At 39.1% G+C, this 25189-nt stretch overlaps 1 protein-coding gene across 2 annotated transcripts in view; it reads left to right on the top strand.

Moving 5' to 3' along the window:
* Positions 1–25189, top strand: part of UNC5D (unc-5 netrin receptor D) — a 580897-nt gene that overhangs the window by 368168 nt on the left and 187540 nt on the right. For both annotated transcript variants that reach the window (XM_023214650.3, XM_023214651.2), the window contains exon 4: positions 11858–11961. In XM_023214650.3, the coding sequence (XP_023070418.2) occupies positions 11858–11961 (104 nt within the window). The remainder of the gene's footprint in view (positions 1–11857; positions 11962–25189) is intronic.

A 25189-nucleotide genomic window follows, 5' to 3' on the forward strand; every position in this document is an offset into this window, starting at 1 on the left:
AACAAGGCAGCAGAGAATTTCTATATTTTCAGTTAATGGCTTTTCCTGTTGAAGATTGTTAACATCTCCTATTTAGGTTAAACTTCAGCTGTCCTTTATGTATTAACACAACCAAATAAATGCAGTCAATATGCAGAAAGTGCCTTCTATGGAACTTGGAGACAAAGCAAACAGCAATCCTTCTTTCTACAGGCGTGGTTTCCTTATGTGGGCTAGAACATAAGGAAGTTCTACCCTTATGTAGAACTTCTTGCCAAGAGAAGTGGCGCTGAGTGGCTCCGTAGGCAGGGGTGATCATTCTGATGCCACATGTGCCCACTGTTGTGTCCTTTGGGCCAAGAATCTACCCCCAGGCAAGAGAGACACATGAATTGACTCAGTATGATAGATTCACTTGAGAAGAATTTAAGTGATTATGGTCTTGTAGATTTTTGCTCTTCTGAGTATAACCTCATCCTGAAAGAGAATCAGCAGTTAGTAGTGACAACTGAAGGTAGAAGGCACAAAAACAGAAACAGGTGGCAGTGGCCCTGAGACATCAGCACCCATGAGTGAATGCAATTGACCGAAAAGTTAAGACCATTAGGGCAACAGCGAGAGGGAATTGGTTAGGAAGGGTAGAAGTGACATGGCCATGTGTGTGCTAAGAGGATCATGAAATAACTCAGAGGAGAGAATTATACTGGGCCGGCCTTTTTTTTTTTTTTTAGAGACAGAATCTCACTCCATCTTTCAGACTGGAGTGAAGTGTCATGATTATAGCTCACTGTGGCTTCTGACTCCTGCCTCAGCCTCCCAAGTAGCTGGGACTACAGGCATGCACCACCAAGCCTATTTTCTTGTTGTTGTTGTTTTCCTTTTTTGTGTGTTTGTTTTGTTTGTTTTTTGTTTGTTGGTTTGTTTGTTTTGAGAGACGAGGGTCTCTGTGTTGCCCAAGCTGGTATCAAACTCCTGGCCTGAAGAGATCCTCCCACTTTGGCCTCCCAAAATCCTGGAATTACAGGCAAGAGACACTGTGCGTGACCCTAACTGGATCTCTTTATCTCCTCGTTTGGCTATGTTATAGCCTCTTAAAGTCACAGTTGTATTGTGTTTCTTATTCTTCAAGCCTGGTCTGTCTTGGTTTCCAGTCAGTCCTAAACTCATCGTTAAGATTTTTATCTTCTTAATTTTCAATAAATTCTCAATTTCTAGTTGAAATATGAATGCTTTTTATTTTTATAAACAAAAAAGGCTGAACATGATAGATCTTATTGTGTTGGGAGTAGCTCAATAGAGGATAGGTTAAATTAGTTCTTAAAGCATTTTGGAAAACTACAACTGTCTCTACTCAGCATATGTCCCTACTGCAGGCACAACTGTATCTATTCCCTTGGCAACCCCACTGTTATCTGACAAGCTACACTACTTGTGAACACAGGATAATGATACACAGTGCTAGTTATAAAATGCTTTATTGATAATAGCAATTTACCAGCAGAGGGATTACAGAGCACAAGGGATCTCACAAAGGCCCGAAGTTATTTTATGGTCCTAGAAACAGGCTTCAGGAGCGTCAGCATGACAGGACCTTTTGCATCAGCCAAACATCCTGCTGTCCCAGTAAGCAGAGTATGCTCAGTGCCTGGCATCAAGAGAAGAGAGTGCATGGAGAGTTGTAGCGTGATTCAATGGCGTCCAAAGGTGGCCCTTCTTCATTATTGTTGAAAGATTTACTGATCAGGAGTTATGGTTGCAATATTCAGGAATTTCAGGGAGATGTAGTATATTATTGCAACCATAACGTGTGTGTGTGTGTGTGTGTATATGTGAGTGTGTGTGTATATATATATTCCTTCCAGAAACATGGCAGTAAACAGAACCAATGAAAAGTTTTGTGCTATGTGCAGATTCCTATGACTAAAATACAACTAAAGAAGAGTATTTTAGAATTTATCATTCACTAAACTTTGAAGGATATGATCTTTGTTGCTTCCTTCTTTGATGGACATTGTAGCAGTGAAACTTGGTACAATAAAATGAATATAATATATAATGTTAAGGGGAATATATATATTATATTCATATATATATATATGTATGTTCCAGATGTATAGGAATCTACATGTGGCATTGTCCTTTAATGCCAGTTATCACTCAAGGAAGCACAGCTGAAATAAGAACTGGAAGATCCAACACAAAGACATGAAATGAAAGGAGGGAACAGCCTAATATCAATATGGGTCTGCCGGTCAAGAAATGTGCAGAATCAGTTGGGCACAGTGGCTCACACCTGTAATCCCAGCACTTTGGGAGGCCGAGGCGGGTGGATCATTTGAGGTCAGGAGTTTGAGACCACCCTGGCCAACATGGCAAAACCCCCATCTCTACTAAAAACACAAAAATTAGCCAGGCATGGTGGCACATGCCTGTAATCCCAGCTACTCCAGAGACTGAGACAGGACAATCACTTGAACCCGGGAAACAGAAGTTGCAGTGAGCCGATATTGTACCACTGCACTCCAGCCTAGGTGACAAAGTGAGACTCCAAAAAAAAAAAAAAAAAAAAGGAAAGAAATGTGCATAATCCATAGATCTAGGCAAGGTAGAGAGTTTAAGCCAGGCTTGCAGGAGGAGTGCAGATAACATGCCAAATACAAAAGAGTATCACAATAAGGAAGAAATTGACCTAACAGAAAGTCTTTTGTGTGCCTTCCCTCGGGAACTGGAGTCAGTAACTAACTTCTTAGGTTATAAGAACTCAGGACTGGAGGATTGAGGCAGAACCACATGGAAGCACCAGGCCTTGACTTCTGGCTTGCTAGCATGCATCTGTCCTGCATGTGAACCAGCCCTTTTATTACAATAAATTATCTGTATTTGGGTAAGTTACAATTTTCTTTGATGTATGACAAATGAGGTTTGTTGTTCCTTCAGAGAAATATGGGCGGGAAAGATTCAAAGCTGATTTGAATACCAGTGTAGTTGAACAACTAATGGGACATCAGACCATCCTCCCGGAATCTTAACAAATGGCTTTGACTATGACTATTAAAAAAAATGACTATGATTTTTCACTGGCTGATTTGGTTTGAATGAGTAAATTATTTTTATTTCATTGCATTAACTGCCAGAACATTGAATGAGCCGATAACTCCCTGGTGTTGCTGAGCTGCAAAGAACTATTATTTGGAATTGAATTTTTATTGATTTTCTTGTGCTACAATGACTTTCCTAACATAGTAGCATGAAAGGAAAATGAGAAAAAGGCCAAATAGGGCATGGGGTGAGGAAGGGGAGGCTGCTGCTTCCCAAGGTCTAGACCCAGATATACTACTTATTGGCAGGTACTGCTGACTCTGGCTATCCTGTTGCTGGTTATATGATTTACAGGTTAGCCAAGTACCTGGCTTTATCACCTCTCCCTCCTCTTCGCTTCTGCTGTCTGATTCCAGGCATTGTGGGCCTTGTTGGCATTCTGCTGTGGAACTAAACAGGGTGACGGGGTGAAGAAGGAACAGAACTAGACAGAGTGTTGCTCCAAATTGATCTGTGTTGATGATTGTACCATTCCAACACACACACACACACACACACAATGTGTGTGTAAAGATGACACTGAATGAGTGTGTTATTTTAGCATCATTGCAGTGCCTATTGCACATATCCGTTCATGGTTTTGCTTTCCCTAGTCATCTTAACAGCCAGAGACTTCGTTGTATATTAGTTCATAGTCATCATTCAGATGAGTTGAAGTGGGAAATCACATTTGCTCATTCATTCATTCATTCAACAAATATGTATTAAGTCACTATCTTCCAGCTGCCAGAGATATGGCAATAAACAGAACCAATGAAAAGTTTTGCCCTCGTGTGCAGATTCCCATGACTTAAAATAAAATTAGAAAAGGGTATTTCAGAATTTGCAATTCTGAAAAGTTTGAAGGATAAGATCTTCCTTGCTTCCTTCTTTGATAGACATCGTAGGAGTGAAACTTGGTACAATAAAATGAAACAAGATGTACTTCTCTCCTGGCTTCTGATACAGTTTGGTCTAGTACAGAGATACTTGACAACTCTTAGAAGAAAGGGATCTTTTTTTGGACGTGATTTTTGGTGGCTATGAAAGTAATCCATATTCATTACAGAAATTTTGGAAAATGCAGAAACAGATAAAGGAGATAATTAATATACCAAATTTCATCCAGTGGAAAACCTTCAAAATGTTTAGTAATTTCTTTTTAGGGTTTTTCCTATAACTATAATAATATAGATATACTAGTCCCATACCAGTTGCTATTTTCAGATGGCAAGGTTTTGTATTTTTAAACCACATTTAAAAATCTATCTTTATGCATATGTATGCAATTTGATTCAGTTCCCTTATACAGAACAATGTGACAATGACTGCTTTTCTTCTTCCCATAGACCATGTGCACACGATTATGAGTGAGATCAGAGGGTGGAAATCTATTTATGCTCCACCCTCTCAATATACATGAATAGAAGACAAGTCTAATAAAAGAGTGTCCTCATGTGATATGAAAACTTAGGAAAGAGAGGTAGCTAGGCAAGTATTTTGCAGAGACTTGCAAGAAAAAAGTGAGAGAGCATATGTATATATGTTTAAAAGGAAAGCGATATGGTGGTTATGCTTTAAGCCAGTACAAGTTGGATTGAGACTATAAATGGCGTCTGGTGTGTGTTTTTAGGCCTGTGAGATTCTCTGCCTCAGTTTAGATATAACTCTCCAAGAAACTTTTCTGCAATCACTAGATTTGGGTGGGCCCCACTGTGCTACATTTACAGGGTACTTCCTACTTCTCCGTCTCATCACTCAGACGTATACCTCTTAATTGCTTGTTTAATAGCTAGTCACCGTGCTAGAGCATATGCTCTGGGAAGTCCAAGGCAGTCTGGCATGTTCAGTCAGGTATCCCACTGCCCGGCACAGTGTCCAGCCCACGGTCAACAGTGGAAGTGAGTGAAGAAGGCCATTGCACTTCTATACAACACCTGCAGGCAAATTAAGAAGGATTACCTACCAGCTGGGTGCAGTGGCTCACGACTGTAATCCCAGCACTTTGGGAGGCCGAGGCAGGTGGCTCACATGAGATCAGGAGTTCAAGACCAGCATGGCCAACAAGGCAAAACCCCATCTCTACTAAAAATACAAAAAATTTATCCGGACGTGGTGACACATGCCTGTAATCCCAGCTACTCAGGAGGTTGAGGCAGGAGAATCGCTTGAATCTGGGAGGCAGAGGTTGTAGTGAGCTGAGATTGCGCCATTGCACTCCAGCCTAGGCAACAAGAGTGAAACTCTGTCTCAAAGAAAAAAAAAAAAAAACAGGATTAACCAACAAAACAGGTGTTTAATGCAGGTATACTTACTTTTATTTGGAAGTAGATGTTTTTAATAATAATACAGTTACTACATTTGGGAGAGAATGATTTTTGTTACAAACATGCATATGATAGAGATCATGTACTCCACTCTATTTCATTTAGCACTTAATCTGAATATTTACCTATAATCTTAAATATTTTGAGCTTATGATTTTTAATGGTTGCATAATGTTTCATTGTATGAATGCACCAAAAAAACCAACCCTATATTATTATTTAGGTTATTAGCAAGTGTTCATTATAAATAATTATTTGAGCAATACCACTATGCATCCATTTTTCTGTGGAGCTCTCTAGTCATTTTTTTAGAAAACTTTAGAAGTGGAATTATTGAATCATATGAATGAATTCTTTTTAATAACAACTGTATTGAGATATAATCCACATACCATACACTTTAAATAGGTAAATTGCACAATTTGGTAGTTTTTAGTATACTCACAGAGTTGTGTAACCATCACCAGGGTCAATTATAGAGTATTTCCATCACACCGTAAACTCACCAAAACTATTTCTCTTTACTGTCTTTTCCCATACTCCTTGCTCAACTCCAGCCCTAGGTAACCACTCATCTATTTTTTGTCTCTATGGATTTACCTCTTCTGTGTGTTTCACGTAAATGAATCATACAATATATGGCCTTTTGTGAATGGCTTCTTTCACCTAGCATAGCATTTTTAAGATTAATCCATGTTGAAACATGCATCAATACTTCTTTCCTTTTTATTGATAAAAAGAATGCCATACTGTTCATATAGGAACTTTTGAAGTAACTTTGGCACACATTACAGCTCACTCTTCATGTATGCCCATTTTCACTAGTAGCAATGTTTAATATTACTATTTCTTATATGCTTGCTAACCTTGGGCATTATTCCTTCCACAAAACTGAGCCTCTTGGGAGAGGAAGGGGAGATATAGTGATGGTTTCAAAATTGACATTTCTTTAATAATTAGTGATTCGGTCTTTTTAGACATTTTTGTTAGCCACTTGTATCTCTTCTTGTGTAAATTTTGTTTCATGTCACTTTGCCATTTTATTTGAGGGTACTGTTTTTATTTTGTTTCATAAGAAGCTCTTATATGTTAAGGTTGTTAACCCTCTGTCCTTGATGTTGCTTATAATGTTTTAGATTTAAAAATTTTTCAATTTTGGCAAAACACTATCTACCAATCAATCCCTTAAGGGGTCTTTAATTTCAAGTCTGGAAAAGCCTCCCTCTTCCTAAGATCCAAGGAATATTTTATTTTATTACTGCTATAGTTTCCTGTAAAAATATTTCTTATTAATATAGGATTTATTTTGGTATTAAAAGACGTCAATCTAGTTTTATTTTTTTTCTCCAAAAGGGCAATTAGTCATCTTAATACCTTTGTCCAATTAATTTATGTATCACTTTTATCATATACTCTATTATTCTTTTTATTTGAGTGTCTCTGAAAAATTCTCTGGTTTATAGTTACTTTGTCTGATTTATGACAAAGCTACCCCATTTTAATCATCAAAGCTTTAAAATAGGATCCAGTAACATACATGACCTCTATGAAGCAACCAGTGGTCTTAAATGGACTTTACATATATTAGCATTTAGTCTTAACAAAATATATGTGAATTATTATCCTCATATCACCAATGAGGAAGCTGAGGCAGAGAGATTGAGGACTTACTGAGTCAAGGTGCGAGTAAGTGGTGGTCCGAAAATTCAAACAAAAACACAGGCTTTAGACCCCACCTTCCTACCTTCCTCACCAGTGACCACTCCTGCCTGGTGGGGTCCTGAGATCTATGATCCAGCAGTTTTAAGTTCATACCACTAGTTATGCATATTTATGATACATTATGCATCTTTCTTCCCTGATCCTTGGATATTTATGTGAATATTTTTAGTTATATTATAAAAAGTATTTAGGTTTAAAACTTTTAAGTGTTTGTATTGCCCATTGCCAAGTTTTTAAAAACCACAACTTCTAAATACTGAAATTATTGCATTGAGTTGTTTTTCATTGGTTAGTTTATTTTACAAGGTAATGTTTTCAGGAATAGCATGTGGTTGCTTACAATCTCATGGTCGTATCATGTCTGACACTACATTGTTGTTAGGTTACTCGTGAATACTAACTTGTTTGCAAATAACAAATTAGCATCAATGCTTTTTCCAAAAAAAAAAAAAAAAGCGAAAATAAAGACTTTGATTAAGTATACTCTGATACACAAACTATATAGGAAATAAATTCCATATTCTTGTTCCATTATTCTTGTTGCTTGTTTTCTGCAAAAATACTTGTAAATTTATGTTTGCATTTTATTAATTTTATTAAAATTAACAGTTTCAACTAAGATCTATCTAGGGTTGTTTCTTTTTAAAGCTAGTTTGCCTCATATCCAGTGAGCCATTTTGCAAACTCAAGTACCTTTTTAGCTTAGAGAATTATTGTCATTATTATTAAATTGATTTTTGTTTCTTTTTTTTCAGCTTGTTGTGTCCTTTTGAAATTCCTGTTATATGTAATGTTGTTTCCTCTTTCTCCACTTTGTCATTCATTTCATCCTTCTTCTGAAAATCTCATTGTCACTTTATCACTTTCCCCTTACCTCATTTACTCACCAGGTATTTATTAAGAACCTGCCCTGTGTCAGATATTACAATAGGTACTGGTGATAGAGGAGTGAAAGTCTAGGACATAGAGCCTGCTTTCATAGAACCGATGATCGAGCAAGGAAAACAGATGTAGAACAAGTCACCATAAGCACCCTACTAGAGGACATTCCTTACACTGTTACCAACACAGCAGTCTTACATGTCTATACCAACTGGTCTATCTATAAATTGAGCAGAAGGATATGGAGCTCCTTTGCCAAGCCCAGGCTCCCTGTAATGTTCCTGCGGTTTCCCCTTTGCCTACTTAGTCCTTCAATTTCATTATATTAATATTTTCTGTTAAACCAACTGGTATACTTGCTGTTTTTCTGATGCATCCTGACTGATACTGCCTGTCTTCTGGTTCAGTTTTCTACAATATTCAATATGCTATTTACTGTCTCCATATTTATTTATATATTTCTAAATCAGCAGTTATGTTTTTTCTTTTTTCATAGTGGCGGTTTCTTGATCTCAGATGTTATCCTATTTATAACTCTCTACTCTAGATTCTCAGTTGCTATTTCCTTTTGACTTTAAAGAACTAAAATTAGAAATTATCTAAAAATATGCCTCTTGCTTCATGTCTTTTTAGAGGAAGAAATCTATTTTCGGTTCTATGGTTTGTTTCCTTATCTTGTAGTATAATTATTGTTATATGGCTAAGGATGTTTTCCTTAACAATTAGAAATTGGATCGGTTCCTGTCTGTTTCTTTCAAGCCTTAAAGCTCATATAGGCGATTAAAGTGTTCAGATTGCCTATTCAGAAACAAATTAGACTGGGTGCCCTATGGTGAGAATCACAGCTATACCTCTGTGTCTAAAGAGTTTATTTCCATCATGTCTACTATATTTAGTAGCTGACTGGAATTTGTTGGTAAGTTTACCCTCCTTAGGATTCAAAAGTTTGCCCTCCTTAGTAGTCAGTGTCCTGGCACCAGTATCAGATACAAGCCAGAACTAGGACTCCGTGATACTTGTGTTTCTCACTTGGTGTAATGATGTCTGATCATTAAAGCTCCCTAACAGGTCGACGGGCTGTTACCAGTGTTGGATCCAGATATATATAGTGCCCTAGTTTTTCCCTGGCCCCTAGTCATTGCCTTTAATCTTCATTCTTTTTATGTACACCTTTGGGAGGGAAATATGCGTCTTGCTAGGACTCTTCCAGTCATTTCAAATGTCATTTGGAAAGAGCAGCAGGTTGGATTGGCCTTTTCTTCTACCTAATCTTGCCTATGTGAGATCTGTTAGAAGTTCCTTGAAGTTTCTAGTAATACCCTTTCCTAGGTCCCACTGTCATACAGTTTACACATATACATACATACATATACACACACACATATAAATACGTAAATTATATAAACGTGTGTAAATATGTGTGTATGTATTTACTTACCTATTTTACTGAGAGGCTGGAATAGGGAGAAAAAAATGACATTTCTCCAGTTGTCTTTTCACCTGATAACGTATTTAATGTAGTAGTGTGTAGATAGCCATAAACTAAGTAATTTTTACCTTTTCTATTTCTGTTGATCTAAGAAAGGACACAAAAGTAGAATGTAAATAGAAATTTGCACTATTGGTTTTCTATACTTTATCTGGCTGAAAACAGATTAATTGGTGGTGTCAAAATTGGGATGATCATTTAGCAGCACTGAGCAAAGCTTCCTTTAGAAAACAAAGCAATGAAGGAAAAGGAAAATTAAAAAAAAAAAAAAAAAAAAAACCATAGCAAACAAACCAAACAAAAGCCAGACACGGTGGCTCATGCCTGTAATCCAAGCACTTTGGGAGGTCAAGGTTGGAGGTTCACTTGAGCCCAGGCGTTGGAGACCAGACTGGGCAACAGAGCAAGAAGTGACACTCTGCCCATTTCTACAGAAAATGTTTTAAATCTTAGCCCTGTGTGATGTCACACACCTGTAGCCCTAGCTACTTGGGAAGTTGAGGTGGGAGGATAGCTTGAGCCTGGGAATGTTGAGGTTGCAGTGAGCTATGTTTACACCATTGCACTCCAGCCTGGGCGATGGAGCGAGAAATTATCTCCAAAACAAAACAAAAACAGCTTCTTCATCAGCAAACTGACATCTCATATGTTAAAGTCACTCTCACTCTATGATAGACTAATTTTGATATAGTTCTGATAAATAACCAATTCATATGGAGGAGGGATTTTTGACCCAAAGATCTCTTGTGAGACAGCAGAGGAGAATTGTGTGGGAAACGTGAAACTTTTCATTCTGGGTTTATTCACAGTACCTTCACAGTTTTGTTGTCAGATATGTGACCTTCATCATACTTGGAGTCAGAAGTCCTGAATCAAACGGGCTGTGGCAATTTACGATTACCGGATAGAGGGAAGCTGGCTTTAAAACTCAGGGGACAGCAGAGAAATGAGAGAATGGATCTTGTCACCCACCTGCAGTTCGAGTTGTTTTAAGATCTTTTGCCTTATATATACTCATGAAGACCTCCGAATATGTAGCACTGCTACTAACAAAAGACATTGGTTGCCTCTGGGAGGGAAAGCATTAAGAGTAAAATTCAGAGGAAAGTGAATACATGGCTTGCTGTGCTTGTTATTCATTGAGTGTTTTTGACTTGCTAAAAGCAAGTTTAATGTATTTATACAATTTATAAAGATGTAACTGATTCTGGAGCTCTCCTCTTTACAGGGAACATATTTCATGTTATTGTAAGCACTGAAGAAAATTAAATCAATAAATTCACAGCCCGTAATTTGAGACACTCAATTTGAAGAAAAATGCATTGTCAAGGAGGGAGGGCAAAATCTTTTACATTGTGGAAGACTTGTAAACAACCTGTCTTTACCCTACTATCCTGTGCTTTCAAGTGGCAGCAGGAATTACCCTCCTGATGCAAGATTATCAAAGAGTTGTCATGACACCTCCAGGGAAGTAAAGGCCAACTCCCCACCTTTTTTTAATGAAGCGTGTGCTCAAGTGGAAAACAATGCAAATGAAACTCTTCTGCACTGTCCATCTATGTCCTTTTCCCTGAGAAGGCTTTGCTGGTTAGCACTCAGCCTGGGTGTCAGGAAGCTTAGTGCATTGTTCCCCATCACTGGCACTGATGCTCTCTGTGACCACTGGCAAGCCAATTAACCTCTGCAAGTGTCATCTTTCCATGTGTAAAAGGTTAATAGTACAGCTTGTTTGCAAAGTGCCTGGAGCCTTCCATGAAGGGCACTACCCAAATATCCAGCATTGCTGTTTGACTGGAGGGCGTTGTGTTTTATAATTACATGTTTGGCTGGATAGGTTATAGATTTTGTTGTGGTTGAATGTTGCCCCTTCTCCCTGGTTACAAATAAAAAGACTAATAGGTAATCTCACTCTATTAGCATCTTCTAGAGCCCCCTAGAGGGTTAAGGGAATGGCAGAGGTTACAGATTAATAATGCATTCTTCAGTTGATAGAAAAAAATCATGTACATCTCAACTGCATAATAACTGTGGATGGCAATTTATTAGGCCAAGTGTTTCATCAGATGCTCAGCAGATAATGCTGGCAAATACTCATGAAACAATGGGGTGTTCTGTGTGTTTTTTTTCTACTTTCCTAGTTATTTATTTCGTCCTTCACATCAACATAGGACATCAGAAACTGTTTTGTCCAGGTTATTTCACATGCATTTATGAATATTTGGAAAAATGATTCTCTTGTTCTAGAATTCCTGGAACAAGTGACTTATTTGTGTGTGTGTGTCTAGGTTGTGACATTAAGCTCACTTTTTTTGTACTTGAACCAAATTTGAATAACACTAGACTTGGAGCAAAGTGTCACCTATCTCATGCTTCTCTGCAGATTTACGGAAAAACTTTGAACAAGACCCACAAGGAAGGGAGGTTCCCATTGAAGGCATGATTGTGCTGCACTGCCGCCCACCAGAGGGAGTCCCTGCTGCCGAGGTAAGACAGGATCCGGGGACCAGTCACCGGGAGGAACCAGGCCTGTTCCCAAGAGGGAGGGCAGAGTCCTGTGTGGCTGGAAGGGAAGTCAAGGAGCCCATGTCAGGGATTCTCGTTGCCTGGGCTCAATTGCTATAGATGATGAAGAAATTGTCTAGGAAATAAGCTAGAAAGGAACTTGTCTCCCATCTACTTCTGTGTTTGCACAAGGCCCTTGGTAGGCAGCCTGGGTAGGATTTGATCTGTCTTCTTGGTTCTGGGGACCTTGAATCATAAAGATGTCATTCTTTTTGTCCTCTGTCAAGATCTTCTTCTGATACGCATATTGGCTTATGGAGCAAATCTGAGCTGTTAACAGGCAAACACGCATGAAAAAGCCCATAGGAAAGGTCAGAAGACCCAGTCCCAGTATCACTGGTGTGTGTTCATCCTTCACTTTTTTGTGGAACAAGCATTCATTTATTGAGTGTTTGTTATGTTTTCTGCCCTGTGCAGGCCTTAGGGATATAAAACATCATGAAGCCACTGGCCTCTGATATGTTATCCTTCCTTCACAGCGAGGTGCCTAGAATTCAGAGTCACAATGTTTTTTGCTTCTTGAATGTTTTCTAGAAGTTCTACTTGTCCCTGGTAATGCACTCTGGTCATAGGAAAGACTTTATAAATCTTTTATTCACAATGAGAAGATGGCCCCTGATAGACTAGTAATATAGCTATTATTGGAGGAAAAACACTAAGTAAGTATAAGATATGCTTAATATAATGAAAAGTTTATAAACATAGGCCCATGAACCCCCAAAATCTGAGAGAGGTGTCAGTTAACTTAGAAAGTTTATTTTGCCAAGGTTGAGGACGTGCGCCCATGACACAGCCTCAGGAGATCCTGACGACATGTGCCCAATCAGCACAGTTTCATTTTATACATTTTAGGGAGACGTGAGATGTCAATCAACATATGTAAGATGAACATTGGTTCAGGTCCCGGAAAAGCTGGACAACTGGAAGCAAAGGTGGGATAACTCCCCTGGAAGCAAGGATGGGGCTTCCAGGTCACAGGTAGATAAGGGACAAATGGTTGCATTCTTTTGAGTTTCTGATTAGTCTCTCAAAGGAGGCAATCAGATATGCATTTATCTCAGTGAGCAGAGGGGTGACTTTGAATTGAATGGGAGGCAGGTTTGCCCTAAGGAGTTCCCAGCTTGACTTTTTTCTTTAGCTTAGTGATTTGGGGGCCCCAAGATTTATTTTCCTTTCACAGGCCTGAGTTCAGCAGCACGTGGTCCAGGTTTGACTCTTCTTTGGGAAACTAGGAAACGGTGTTTGCAGCTATTGTTTATTCACTGAGAAGCAGATATACAAAGAAAAAGAAAAAACCAGGAGCCTATGCCTCATATTTTAGTAAAATTGGGAGTTTGTAATTGGAAGGACAAAAAAGGAGATAAAATAAAGGGGAATGACAAAACACACATACTTGCATATTTAGAAAGCGTGCTAGGTGGACACTATTGAGGGCTCAAATGGCTCACAGAAATGAAGTAAACGGACTTGAAAATTAAACTGAACACTCCATGCATGATGGAAAATGATCAGAAAGGAAAATGCTTATTTAAAAATTTTGTTGAATGTAGAACAAAAAAGATATTGATCTCCTTTTGCTGCCCTATCGTTTTCTACCAACAGCACACCCTCCTTTCCTGAGCAGGGCGTTAAGTGTCAGGCAAGGGACGGTGTCCCTCTCATTTAGGACATCATGTGTGTTCCTGGGAGCCTAACAGAGGTATCAGCAGTTCTCTACATTCAACGCCCATCTTTCAAAAATCCCCAGTTTACAAATGTTTTATGCATAAAAATGTCTAGGCTCTGTAGTGCCAGTGGTGTGAGTGTCCCCTGGTACACCCATGTTTCCTTCTGGTTCTGTGCCAGGTCACTGCCATTGACTTTGGCAGCAGCAGAGAGGGGTGCTAATGTTTTTATTAGCCATCAGCCTATAGGAACTTAGCATACTCTAGATCTCTATTAATATACTTTTTTTTTTCAGATGGAAGATAACTTAGATATTTACCTGGCATAACCTTTGCATTTTAAAAGCAGGAAAACTGATGCTTATATCAGTGACCAACCAAAGGTCATGCAGCCATTTAAGGGCTCTGTTCAAAATCCTGCAAAGGTACTCCAAAGCACTCCAGGTAAAGGTCTATGTTCTTTTAGTGCTTTACAAGATTAAACATAATCTGGCCTGGTGTGACCTTATATATTTTATTTGACTCTGCATTTGACCACGCTACAGCCACCCTGGCCCCCTCAAGCTCTCTCGGATGCACCAGCCATGCTCCTACATTAGGGCCTTTGCATGTGCTGCCCTCTCTGCCGGAGGGCTCTTCCCCAGCTGTCACACTGCCTCGTCCCATCTTTCTTCAGGGTTTACTCAGATATCACTTGCTCAGTAAGGCCTGCTCTGTACACTCTGCAAATGTTGCAAATATTTGCTTCCCCCACTTCACCTTTTCCCTGCTTTATCCCAGCAATTTATCCTACTAGGTATATACTTTCTTTTTACCTGTTATCACAAGCATACTCTATTTACTTTGCTTATTTCTCTCTACCCCACTGAAACTTAAGTTTAATGAGGGAAATGTGTGCTTTCTCCTCTTCATTGCTGTGTCCTCAGAACAGGAAACAGTGCTTCTCATGGCTATATTCAGAAAGGTGAAAGATTTTTCACAAGTGTTGGCGAGGATGTGGAGAAAAGGAAACCCCTGCACACCGTTGGTGGGAATGGAAATTAGAATAGCTATTATGGAAAACAGTATGGACGTTCTTTCAGAATGTTAAAAGTAGAGCTACCATTTGATCCAGCAATTCTTCTGATAGGTATATACTAGGTATATATCCAAAGCAAATGAAATCAGGATGTAGAAGAGATACTTGCACTCCCATGTTTATTGCAGCACTGTTCACAATAGCTGCATGGGTAAGATAGGGCGTCAACCTAAGTGTCCATCAATGGACAAATGCATTTTAAAAATGTGGTATGCATACACAGTGGAATACTACTCAGCCTTTAAGAAGGAAATGTTGTCATTTTGTGGCATCATGGATTAACCAAGCAGGCTGTATTGTCAAGTGCAGTAAGCCAGGTACAGTAAGAAAAATACCACAGGATCTCACCTCTATGGAGAACCTAAAAAAGCTGAAGTCAACCGGGTGTGGTGGCTCATGCCTGTAATCCCAGCACTTTGGGAGGCCAAGGCAGGCAGATCACCTGAGGTCAGGAGTTCGAGACCAGCCTGCCTAACATTATGAAACCCCATCTCTACTAAAAATACAATAATTAGCCAGGTGTGGTGGCACGCATCTGTAGTCCCAGCTACTTGGGAAGCTAAAGCAGGAGAACAGTTTGAACCTGGAAGGTGGAGGTTGCAGTGAGCCAGGATCATGCCACTGCACTCCAGCCTAGGCAAGTGAGCAAGACTCTGTCTCAAAAAAAAAAAAAAAAAAAAAGCTGAAGTCACAGAACTAGAGTAGAATGGTGGTCACCACATGTTGAGGAGATGGGGAGACATTGGTCAAAGGGTACAATATTTCGGTTAGAGAGGAATACGTTTATTGGTCTGTTGTACAATATGGTGACTATAGTTAACAACAGTGTATTGTATTCTGTAAAAATGCTAAGGGTAGATTTTAAGTGCTTGCATCACAAAAAGAACAATAAGTCTGTGATATAATACATACATTATTTAGCCTTATGTAGCCACTCCACAGTATATACATATTTCAAAACATGTTATACATGAAAAATATATGCAATTTGTTAGCACAAAAAATAAATTTAAAAAACATGCTTCTTATATCCAGGTGTTCAATAAATACTTGTTGAATATGAAGGGAAATTAGTCTGCTAATTATGTTGATGAATATTTAAGGTTATCCCAGGATTAGCCCTAGACAAAATGTAAAATGCATTAGACAACATTTTGGCTTTGTTTTGTTTTGTCTTTCTCTCATGATTGGGTACTAACAGGTGAAGAAAACATTCCTACCTACTTTTTTTCATATATGTAAATATAAATTTATTAACTCAATCGCTAGTCCTACAACTAAAGAAATAAAGATATATTTTCACTTCAAGTTTGATTCACTTTTAACAGTAAAGAACACCTCAATGCAATATTTAGACATTTTGGCTGATTGTTAAACATTAACTAAAATGGAGCTTTTCCTAAGAGTGTTGCCACATTTTTAAATTACTAGACATTAGGTGAAACTATTTTGAATTTATATAAAAGTTGAAGTACTACAGAAAATTCTCATGTACCTTCCCCCTCAGTTTCTTGTTTTTTTATTTTTATTTTTATTTTTATTTTTTTTGAGACAGAGTCTCATTCTGCCACCCAGGCTGGAGTGCAATGCTGCACTCGGTTCACTGCACCCTCTGTCTCCTGGATTCAGATGATTCTCCTGCCTCAGCCTCCTGAGTAGCTGGAATTACAGGCACCCACCACCATGCCCTGCTAATTTTTACATTTTTAGTAGAGATAGAGTTTCACCATATTGGCCAGGCTGGTCTCTAACTCCTGACCTCGTGATCTGCCTACATTGGCCTCCCAAAGTGCCGGAATTACAGGCATGAGCCACCACACCGGACCCAGTTTCCTTTTTTGTAATTTACATCTTACATGAGTGTGGTACCTCCCGTACAATGACCGAACCAATATTGATACATTCTTATTAAGGAGAGTCTAGAGTTTGCATTAAGGTTCACTCTGTGCTGTTGTCTATGGCTTTTTTAAAATTTCATTTCAGGTTCAGGAGTACATGTGCAGGTTTATTATATAGGTAAATTGCATGTCACGAGAGTTTGGTGTACAGATTAATTCATCACTCAGGTGATAAACATAGTACTCCACGGGTAGCTTCTTGATCCTCTTCCTCCTCCCACCCTCTCCCCTCAAGTAGACCCCAATGTCTGCTGTTCCTTTCTTTGTGTCCATGTGTTCTCAGTGTTTAGCTCCCACTTACCGCCCCCACTGCTTGTTGAAGACATAAATTTAAAAAAGAAAGAACAAAAGAAGAATAAAAGATGTGCAGTCTGGTAAGACAGCAGCCAAAAGCAAAAATACATTTTGGTTCATAAATGCACACATGACCGTGCATACCCACTCACTCACACTGAAGCATCTTTTGAGAGAATGCAGGGGACTTATGAATTATAAGAACTCTGTGACTGTTCAGGACTGAGATTGGTAGAGGATTCCTATGAGAGGACAGACTGGCTTCTAGGAGGTGAGCAGCGTGCCCATATGTTCAGTTATTTAGAGGCTGAACTCTGGTGAATGCTTGGAAGCAGCTCTTTCCACATCCCTCCCTCTTTCTTGCCCCAGCACCCTACACTTGAAGGCAAATGAGCTCTGTAGACTGGCTCAGCCCCTTTCTTCATTTGCTTCTGAGGGTGCTTTTCAGCTGTAACCACAAGGAGGAGAGCAAGATATGAAAAACTTTCAGTGGCAGCACAGTCCAATGTCAGTGAAAAAAATATTTGGGAGAGCTGTGGAACAAGGGAACACAATATAGATGTATCAGAAAGTACGCTTTCTTTTCTGGTATCTACCTTTCTGACACATTTCCAAATTGTAGTTATTCACTTCCTATATTGGTTTCCTAGGGCTGCTGTTATAAATTACCACCACTGAGGAGGCTTGAAACAGCAGAAGTTTATTTTCCAACAGTTCTGAGGCAGGAGCTGAAATCCAACAGCATTAATTCCTTCTGAGGGCTCTGAAAGAAACCGTTCCATGCTTCTCTCCTAGATGCTGGTAGTTACTGGCAATCTTTGGTGTCCCTTGGCTTGCACACTGATATGATTATACTTTGTGTCCTCATCCAAATCTCATCTTGAATTGTAATCACCCATAATCCCCATGCGTCAAGGGAGAGGCCAGGTGGAGATCATTGAATCATGTGGACAGATTCCCCCATGCTGGTCCCATGATAGTGAGTGAGTTCTCATGAGATTTAATGGTTTTATAAGGAGCTTTTTTCCTCTTTAATGGGCACTTCTCCTTCCTGCCGTCTTGTGAAGAGGTACCTTGCTTCCCCTTCTTCCGTCCCCAGCCATGCAGAACTGTGAGTCAGTTAAACTTCTTTCCTTTATAAATTAACCCTAACCCTAACCCCTAACCCCTAACCCTAACCCTAGCAGTATGAAAATGGATTAATTAATAGATACATCACTCAGTCTCTGCCTCCATCGATTGCAGCTTCACATGGCATTCCCCTGTGTCTCTGAATTTCTTTTTATAAGGACACCAGCCATTAGATTATGACTAACTGTAATCCCATGTGGCCTCATACTTTATATTCTACATCACAAAACATCTACAAAGACCCAATTTCCAAATAAGGTCAGGTTCTCGTGTTCTAAATCAATGTGAATGTTGGGGGACTGCTATTCAGCCCAGTACACTTCCCATTCTACCTCTGGCATCAGATCACTTTTTTATTTTAATAATGCGTATCTTTTAGGAATAAATTTCAGACCCAGACCAGCTGAAATTAAATATAAACTAATTCCAAGGAGCAGCTGGGGCTTTAGGGTAGTTTAAAACAGAAATTCTCAGCTGAGAAGGGGCAAAAACTTTGTTTTATAAATGTTGTATTATAGATGAATATGGAAAGTATTTCGGCTACATTAAGGGTTAAATAGACTATTGATGCTGTAGCAAACATTTGTTTTTTAAAATCTGATCTGTATAAATGTATGAAGTACAAGTGTAATTTTGTTACACGCATAGGTTGCATAATGGTAAAGACGGGGCTTTTAGTGTATCCATCACCCAAATAACAAGTAATTTCTCATCATCCATCGCCTCCTCTTCCTGGTTTCCACTGTCTATTATTCTACTATGTCCCCCTCACCCTGCCTCATCTCCACTGTCTGTCATTTCAAACTCTAAGTTCATGTTTAGCTCCAACTTACATGCGAGAACACATGGTATTTGTCTTTCTTTATCTGAGTCATTTCATTAATATAATGTCTCTGGTTCCATTCATGTTGTTTCAAAAGACATTTCATTCTTTTTATAGCTGACTGGTATTTCAGTGTGTATATATACATTTTCTTTATCCAAATTCATTGACGGACACTTAGATTTGTTTCATATGTTTGCTATTGTACATAGTAGTGCAGTAAATATGTGAGTACATGTATTTATTTCATTTCTTTTTTGGCAGGTAGATAGTAGTGAGATTGCAGGATCTAATGATAATTCTGTTTTTAGTTATTCAAGAAACATCCAAACTATTTTTCATAGAGTTTGTACTAATATACATTCCCACCAACAGTGAATAAAAGTTGCCTTTTCTCCGCATCCTTGTCAACATCCAGTTTTTTGGGTTTTTTTTTTGTTTTTTTGGTTTTTTTTTTTTTTTGACTTTTCAGTAATAGCCATTATGACTGGTATAACACTGTGGTATCTTATAGTGGCTTTAATTTATATTCGTTGATGATTAGTGATGTTGAACATTTTTTTCATGTTTCGTGGCCATTTCTATGTCTTCTTTTGAAATATGTATATTCATATCCTTTGCCCAACTCTTTAATGAGGTCGTATATGTATAACATCATCTTAATGTGGGACAGTATCCTAGTCTCAAACACTTGCATTATTTTGGAATTTCTTTTCTCCATGATTTGGATACTACCGTTATCTGTGCACCAGTATCTATAGCTCTTTTACTTTCAGCAGTAGCTTACGCAGTAAGTCATTGCTATCAACATCTGTGTTTTTGCTGAAAACAAGGCAAAATGAGAGAAGAAAGCTGAGAAATGATAAAGATGGAGAAGGAAAATGAAAATGTTCATACCTTTCCACAGTCATGGTGTCCCTTAGGGTGGAGATGTCTACCAATGTCTGTTATGTGGTCAGGTCATTGAGCGTGTATCATTCTGCCTATTGACTTAATAGTGATTTGAGTATACTAAGGTAATGACTCTCCAGCATGGCAGAAATTGGTAACTGTGTTTAGAAATTGGTCAGTCATGTAATCGTTACTGTGAAATGCTATCAGTCAAAGTCATCTTCATTGTGCAGACCATGTTCCACCCTCTCCATGCCACCACTTGGTTCCCTTTCTGCTCACCTCCTGTGGGGCCCATGGGATCACCACTGGAAAGGGATGTAGCTGGCGGGACCCCCAGTACATCAGCTGGCTTTGTCTGTCAGTGGAATAGGTGATTTTCTACTTGACACATTCATTGGAAGTCACCTTGGAGGGCATGTCCAAATTCTGTTATCACAAGACATATACAATAGACTTTTCTCTGCAAGACAGAACTTTCTTGGCAACTAACTCATTTATCCAACAAGAAAAGTGTTACGAATAATAAACATAGAAAGAGCTTCCATTTTTGAAATGTTCTTGTGTACCAGGTACTATGGTAGGTGGTTTATCTTCCGTTATTTCAATTAATTTGCAAAAAAAAAAAAAAAAAAATGTGCTATGAGATGCTGAAAAGGTATATGAGTTTTCATGTCTATCCTACAGCAACTTGTCTAAGCTCTCAAGTCACTAGGAAGCACCAAGAGCCAACTTTAAAGCTCGATCTCTCCTTTCTCTAATCGTTTTTGGTTTTGTTTGTTTTTAATTGGACCAAGCTTCTTGAAGGTTGGGAGCCGCCAGGCCAACGATAGTCTATCTGCCCACTGTATTGCCATCATCCCACCCTTAGAATGAAAGGTTTTTGGATTAAATTATCTTCTAGTGAGTATTCTAATCTCAAATTTGCTATATATTCTGTGCCTCTTTATTTGAAATATGTCATCAGATAATAAAACTAAGAGCACTGAGAATGTGGAAGTTTTGGAGGCCGAGGGGGACAAGGAGCCTGGGACAGGACATCACTCTGTCCTTTGAAGGGCAAGGAGCCCAGGTTTGATGCTATCCTAGGAGATAGGATGCCTAGAGTTATATAGAAGGAGGCCGGGCGCGGTGGCTCAAGCCTGTAATCCCAGCACTTTGGGAGGCCGAGACGGGCGGATCACGAGGTCAGGAGATCGAGACCATCCTGGCTAATACGGTGAAACCCCGTCTCTAATAGAAAATACAAAAAACTAGCCGGGCGACGAGGCGGGCGCCTGTAGTCCCAGCTACTCGGGAGGCTGAGACAGGAGAATGGCGTGAACCCGGGAGGCGGAGCTTGCAGTGAGCTGAGATCCGGCCACTGCACTCCAGCCTGGGCGGCAGAGCAAGACTCCGTCTCAAAAAAGAAAAAAAAAAAGAAGAAGAAAAAGGAACATATAAAAAGAGAAGTAAGGGAACCAAGTGCAATCTCTACCCTCATTACAACTTTCTCTACATTTGGCCATGGCCCTGACAGATCGCATTGTCAAAACAGGACCCAAATTTATGCTGATAAATACATACTTGTGTCTGTATCACAGCAGTGTCATTTCACCTAGTATACATCAGTGGGGTAGGGAAATACTAGAAACAGAACCAAAGATTGTCAGGTTTGCACAATGGGAAAAGTATGAACTTTGAAACCAACAGACTCTGGCTACTAACTTTGTAATGCAATTAGCCACTCTGACCCTCAGTTTCCTCCTCTGGAAATGAGAAAAATGTTTTCTTTATAGAATTTCTGTGAGACAAACAAAACAACAACAACAACAACAACAAATGTGCAAAATATTTAGCAGTTTCTAATATTAAATAAATGGTAAAGATTATTTTGATTTCTGTTGTTCTTTCTTCTTTCATTCTTAAAGCTTTAAGAACTTTTGATTCCCCCAAAAAGATGTGAAGCCCTATTATGTTTGGGGAACCAGATTAAAACAGAAAATTCGTATAATGTCTAACATGTTTTTAACCCTTTGAAGAAGTAGTGAGCTGCTAAGACCAGCCCGCTCCCTCGAGCTCCAGCTCTCCCAAACATTGCCCTCTCTTCTTGTCCTTCAGGGTCATCAAAGACAAAGCCACTTATCAAAAAGCTTCCTGGCCCCCTCTCTTATAATCCATCACACGGAGGAATTAAATAATTACTGATGAAGGCTGGTGACCACCAATGTTTGTTCACCTTACCACCATTGAAGTATCTTATGGATGATATTATTGTTATTAAAACACTTTATGAAAATGTTACATGAACTGGAAGGTTGTCATTACACTTACTTAGACACTGGTTTAGATAATATGTAATAGGTCACATGAATTTTTTACAAAATAGGTCACACACATTGTTTTACAAAATACCTGAAATGTGAATTAATGACAACTCAAATGTTTCTAAACTTCATGAGCCCATCCTAATAGCTGGATATGTTAGAACATATTTGTCACTGCAATTATTTTTAGCCTTAACTTTGGGGGCAGTTCTAACTAAAGATAGCAACTCTAATGTTTGACCCTTGTTGTTTAGCTAAAACCAATTTGCTCTTTTCAAAACAATTCATTATCCCACACTGCACTTTTTTATACTCCCTAATTAAATGGAAAATCTATCTTTCATAAAAGTTAGAAATTATGTCCAATGAAAATCTGACATTTTAATGGTTTTCCACAGATTAAAATTGTAGAGTTCTCAATAAACCCTGATTTACTGATGTTGGCTGTAAAATGGTTATTGCTGTTAATAAAGCCTGTAAATCTTAACAGGTTATATTTGCCTTGGACGATAAAATTTGCCATAAAGGCTTAGTGTCTAAGGCTAATTCTGCTCACATCAAGGTAAACAGCCTACTCAAAATAATTCAATGTCTTTGAGAATTCAGGCCTAAGCAACAGACAGATTCTAGCCTTGAGGCATTGCATGCCAGGCACTGTTCTTGTTTTTAATCTCACCAAGGAGTCAAGATAATACTGGAATTAGAAAACTCGGAAGGTCAAGGGCTTTTGTCAGTTCAGTGCGGATAAGGAGAAGGTTCTCTGCTTCTTGCTCAGCCTAAAATCAGCTTTGTCATTGGTTGATCACTAGGAGCAGAATGAAAGAATGTATTTTTTGTATGATAAAGAGTGCTAAAGTCATACAAGTGTTAGGAACAAAATTTGGGGGTGACAGGGTGGAGTGGGCAATTAGGGAAAGGAGACCATTTTCCTTGTTTCACTTCCAGATGCCTATCTGGAAATGAAGGATGTTTTGAGAAGGCCTGTTAATCTTGGGACACGTGGATATCTGTCATGTTTTCCAATGTTTGGGGAATTTCTTTTTAAGTTTCACTTACCTAAAACAGAAGCCCAACAAATACCTTTTCTAGTCATCTTGGCAGTTAGATCCCTGCAGTCAGGTGGTCTCGTACAAGATGGGATAGGGAGGTGAATGCTGTGAGTTTGTGGAAACCCTCTGCAGAGGATGGTGGCAGAGGTACCCCACTCTCCAGGGCAGGTAGAAGAACCAGCATCTTGCCCACGTCTCATGGTTGTGAGCTCTGTATTTTCTTAAGACAGAATCTCACTCTGTCTCCCAGGCTGGAATGCAATGGCACGATCACAGTTCACTGCAACCTCTGCCTCCCAGGCTTAAGCAATTTTCTTGCTTCAACCCCCTGGGTAGCTAGGACTACTACATGCCATCATGCCCAGCTAATTTCTATACTTTTTGTAGAGGTGAGGTTTTGTCATGTTGCCCAGGCTGGTCTCAAACATCTGGTATTAAGTGATCTGCCCACCCTGGCCTCCCCAAGTGCTGGGATTACAGACCTGAGCTACTGCTCCTGGCCCCATACTTTTTGCACTGCAGGAGTGTTGTTGAGTGTACCTTTCCCCATGGCATGTCTCAACATTATTTCTGGCCAATTAGCAGCCTCACCTGGCTCTTTGGCGCACATGGAGGTTTGGAGCACTACTAATACTCTTTAATAAATTTCTTTGTCACATAAATAAGCCAGAGCAGAGTTTGTTGTTTGCAATGAAGAAACCTGGGCAGGCATGGTGGCTCACACCTGTAATCTCAGCACTTTGGGTGGGTGGGTCACTTGAGGCCAGGAGTTGAAGCCCAGCCTGGGCAAAATGGCAGAACCTCATCTGTACTAAAAATACAAATATTAGCCAGGCATGGTGGTGCATGCTGGTAATCCCAGCTACCTGAGTGGCTGAGGCATGAGAATCCCTTGAACCTGGGAGGTGAAGGTTGCAGTGAGCCAAGATGGTGCCACTGCACTCCGGTCTGGGCAACAGAGCAAAACTGTCTCAAAAACAAAAACAAACAAACAAAAAAAAAAAACACTGCACATTTTAGTACCTATGACATCTCTTATTACTTTCAGAATGTCTTTGACAAATATTTGAAAGTGTCCATTGGAACAAAGCAAGACACTGTGAGCTAAAGACTAGGTGTGGGGTGTTCATCTTTCTTTGTAGAATAAAGAGGGAGGACCCCAAAGTTCCTTTTATATCTCTTATTTCTAATTATTTCTGATGTATTAACAGTAGAATCTGCACATTGTCTTTGACTTGCCTGCTGTTTTAATAATTCTGCCCAGACTGGTGCCAGACAGTTTTCAAGCGAGAAGCTCTTTACCCTTCTCCCCTGTGAGGGTGTTTTTAATGAAAGGTTCATTTGTTTCAAATGTGCTCATTGGCATAAAACTCAGGAGAGAGTCTTATGACATTGGACTGTTTAATACAGGAATCACTAGACTATTGTGTTTAACCTCAATCAAACAGACTATGAAATGAGGATTTTATTTTAAAAGTAAGACTCTTAATAATTCACTAGAGAAATGTTAAGTGGGGTGCCCATGTTCTGAAGCAGTGGGCCTCATGTATAAATAATTAATCTAATTTGGTGCAGCCAAAGCAGAGAGAATGTCTAATAGTCCAGATAAACTTTGCTTTGAGGAGACTGACAATGAGGACCTTTGCAGAAAGCCACATTTGATTAGAATGTATATTATAACAGAAAACTAATATACTCTAAAAAAAAAAATAAGTTTTCCTGGTTAAACACTAGTAATTAAGGACCAGTAAATGACTTCTCTGAAAACATTTCCATAAAAAAAAAAATGTGCTATGGTAAAAGAGATAAGAAAATGAGGTTAATATAAGTTATTTTAAAAGTACATGTCTACAGCCCAAATACCCTCATCATTAATACTGATCCTGAAATAAGTCCTGTTAATGGACTGACTTTTGCCACATCTTTAGCTGGGAGGCTCTAGTTCCTTACTGAAGAAGAAAAGTAAAGAAGATATCTAAAGCTCCTAATTGGTGTTTATTTTCCTTTTCCCTCTTG

This window comes from Piliocolobus tephrosceles, chromosome 7 (assembly GCF_002776525.5).
Source record: "Piliocolobus tephrosceles isolate RC106 chromosome 7, ASM277652v3, whole genome shotgun sequence".
NCBI classification, from domain to species: domain Eukaryota; kingdom Metazoa; phylum Chordata; class Mammalia; order Primates; family Cercopithecidae; genus Piliocolobus; species Piliocolobus tephrosceles.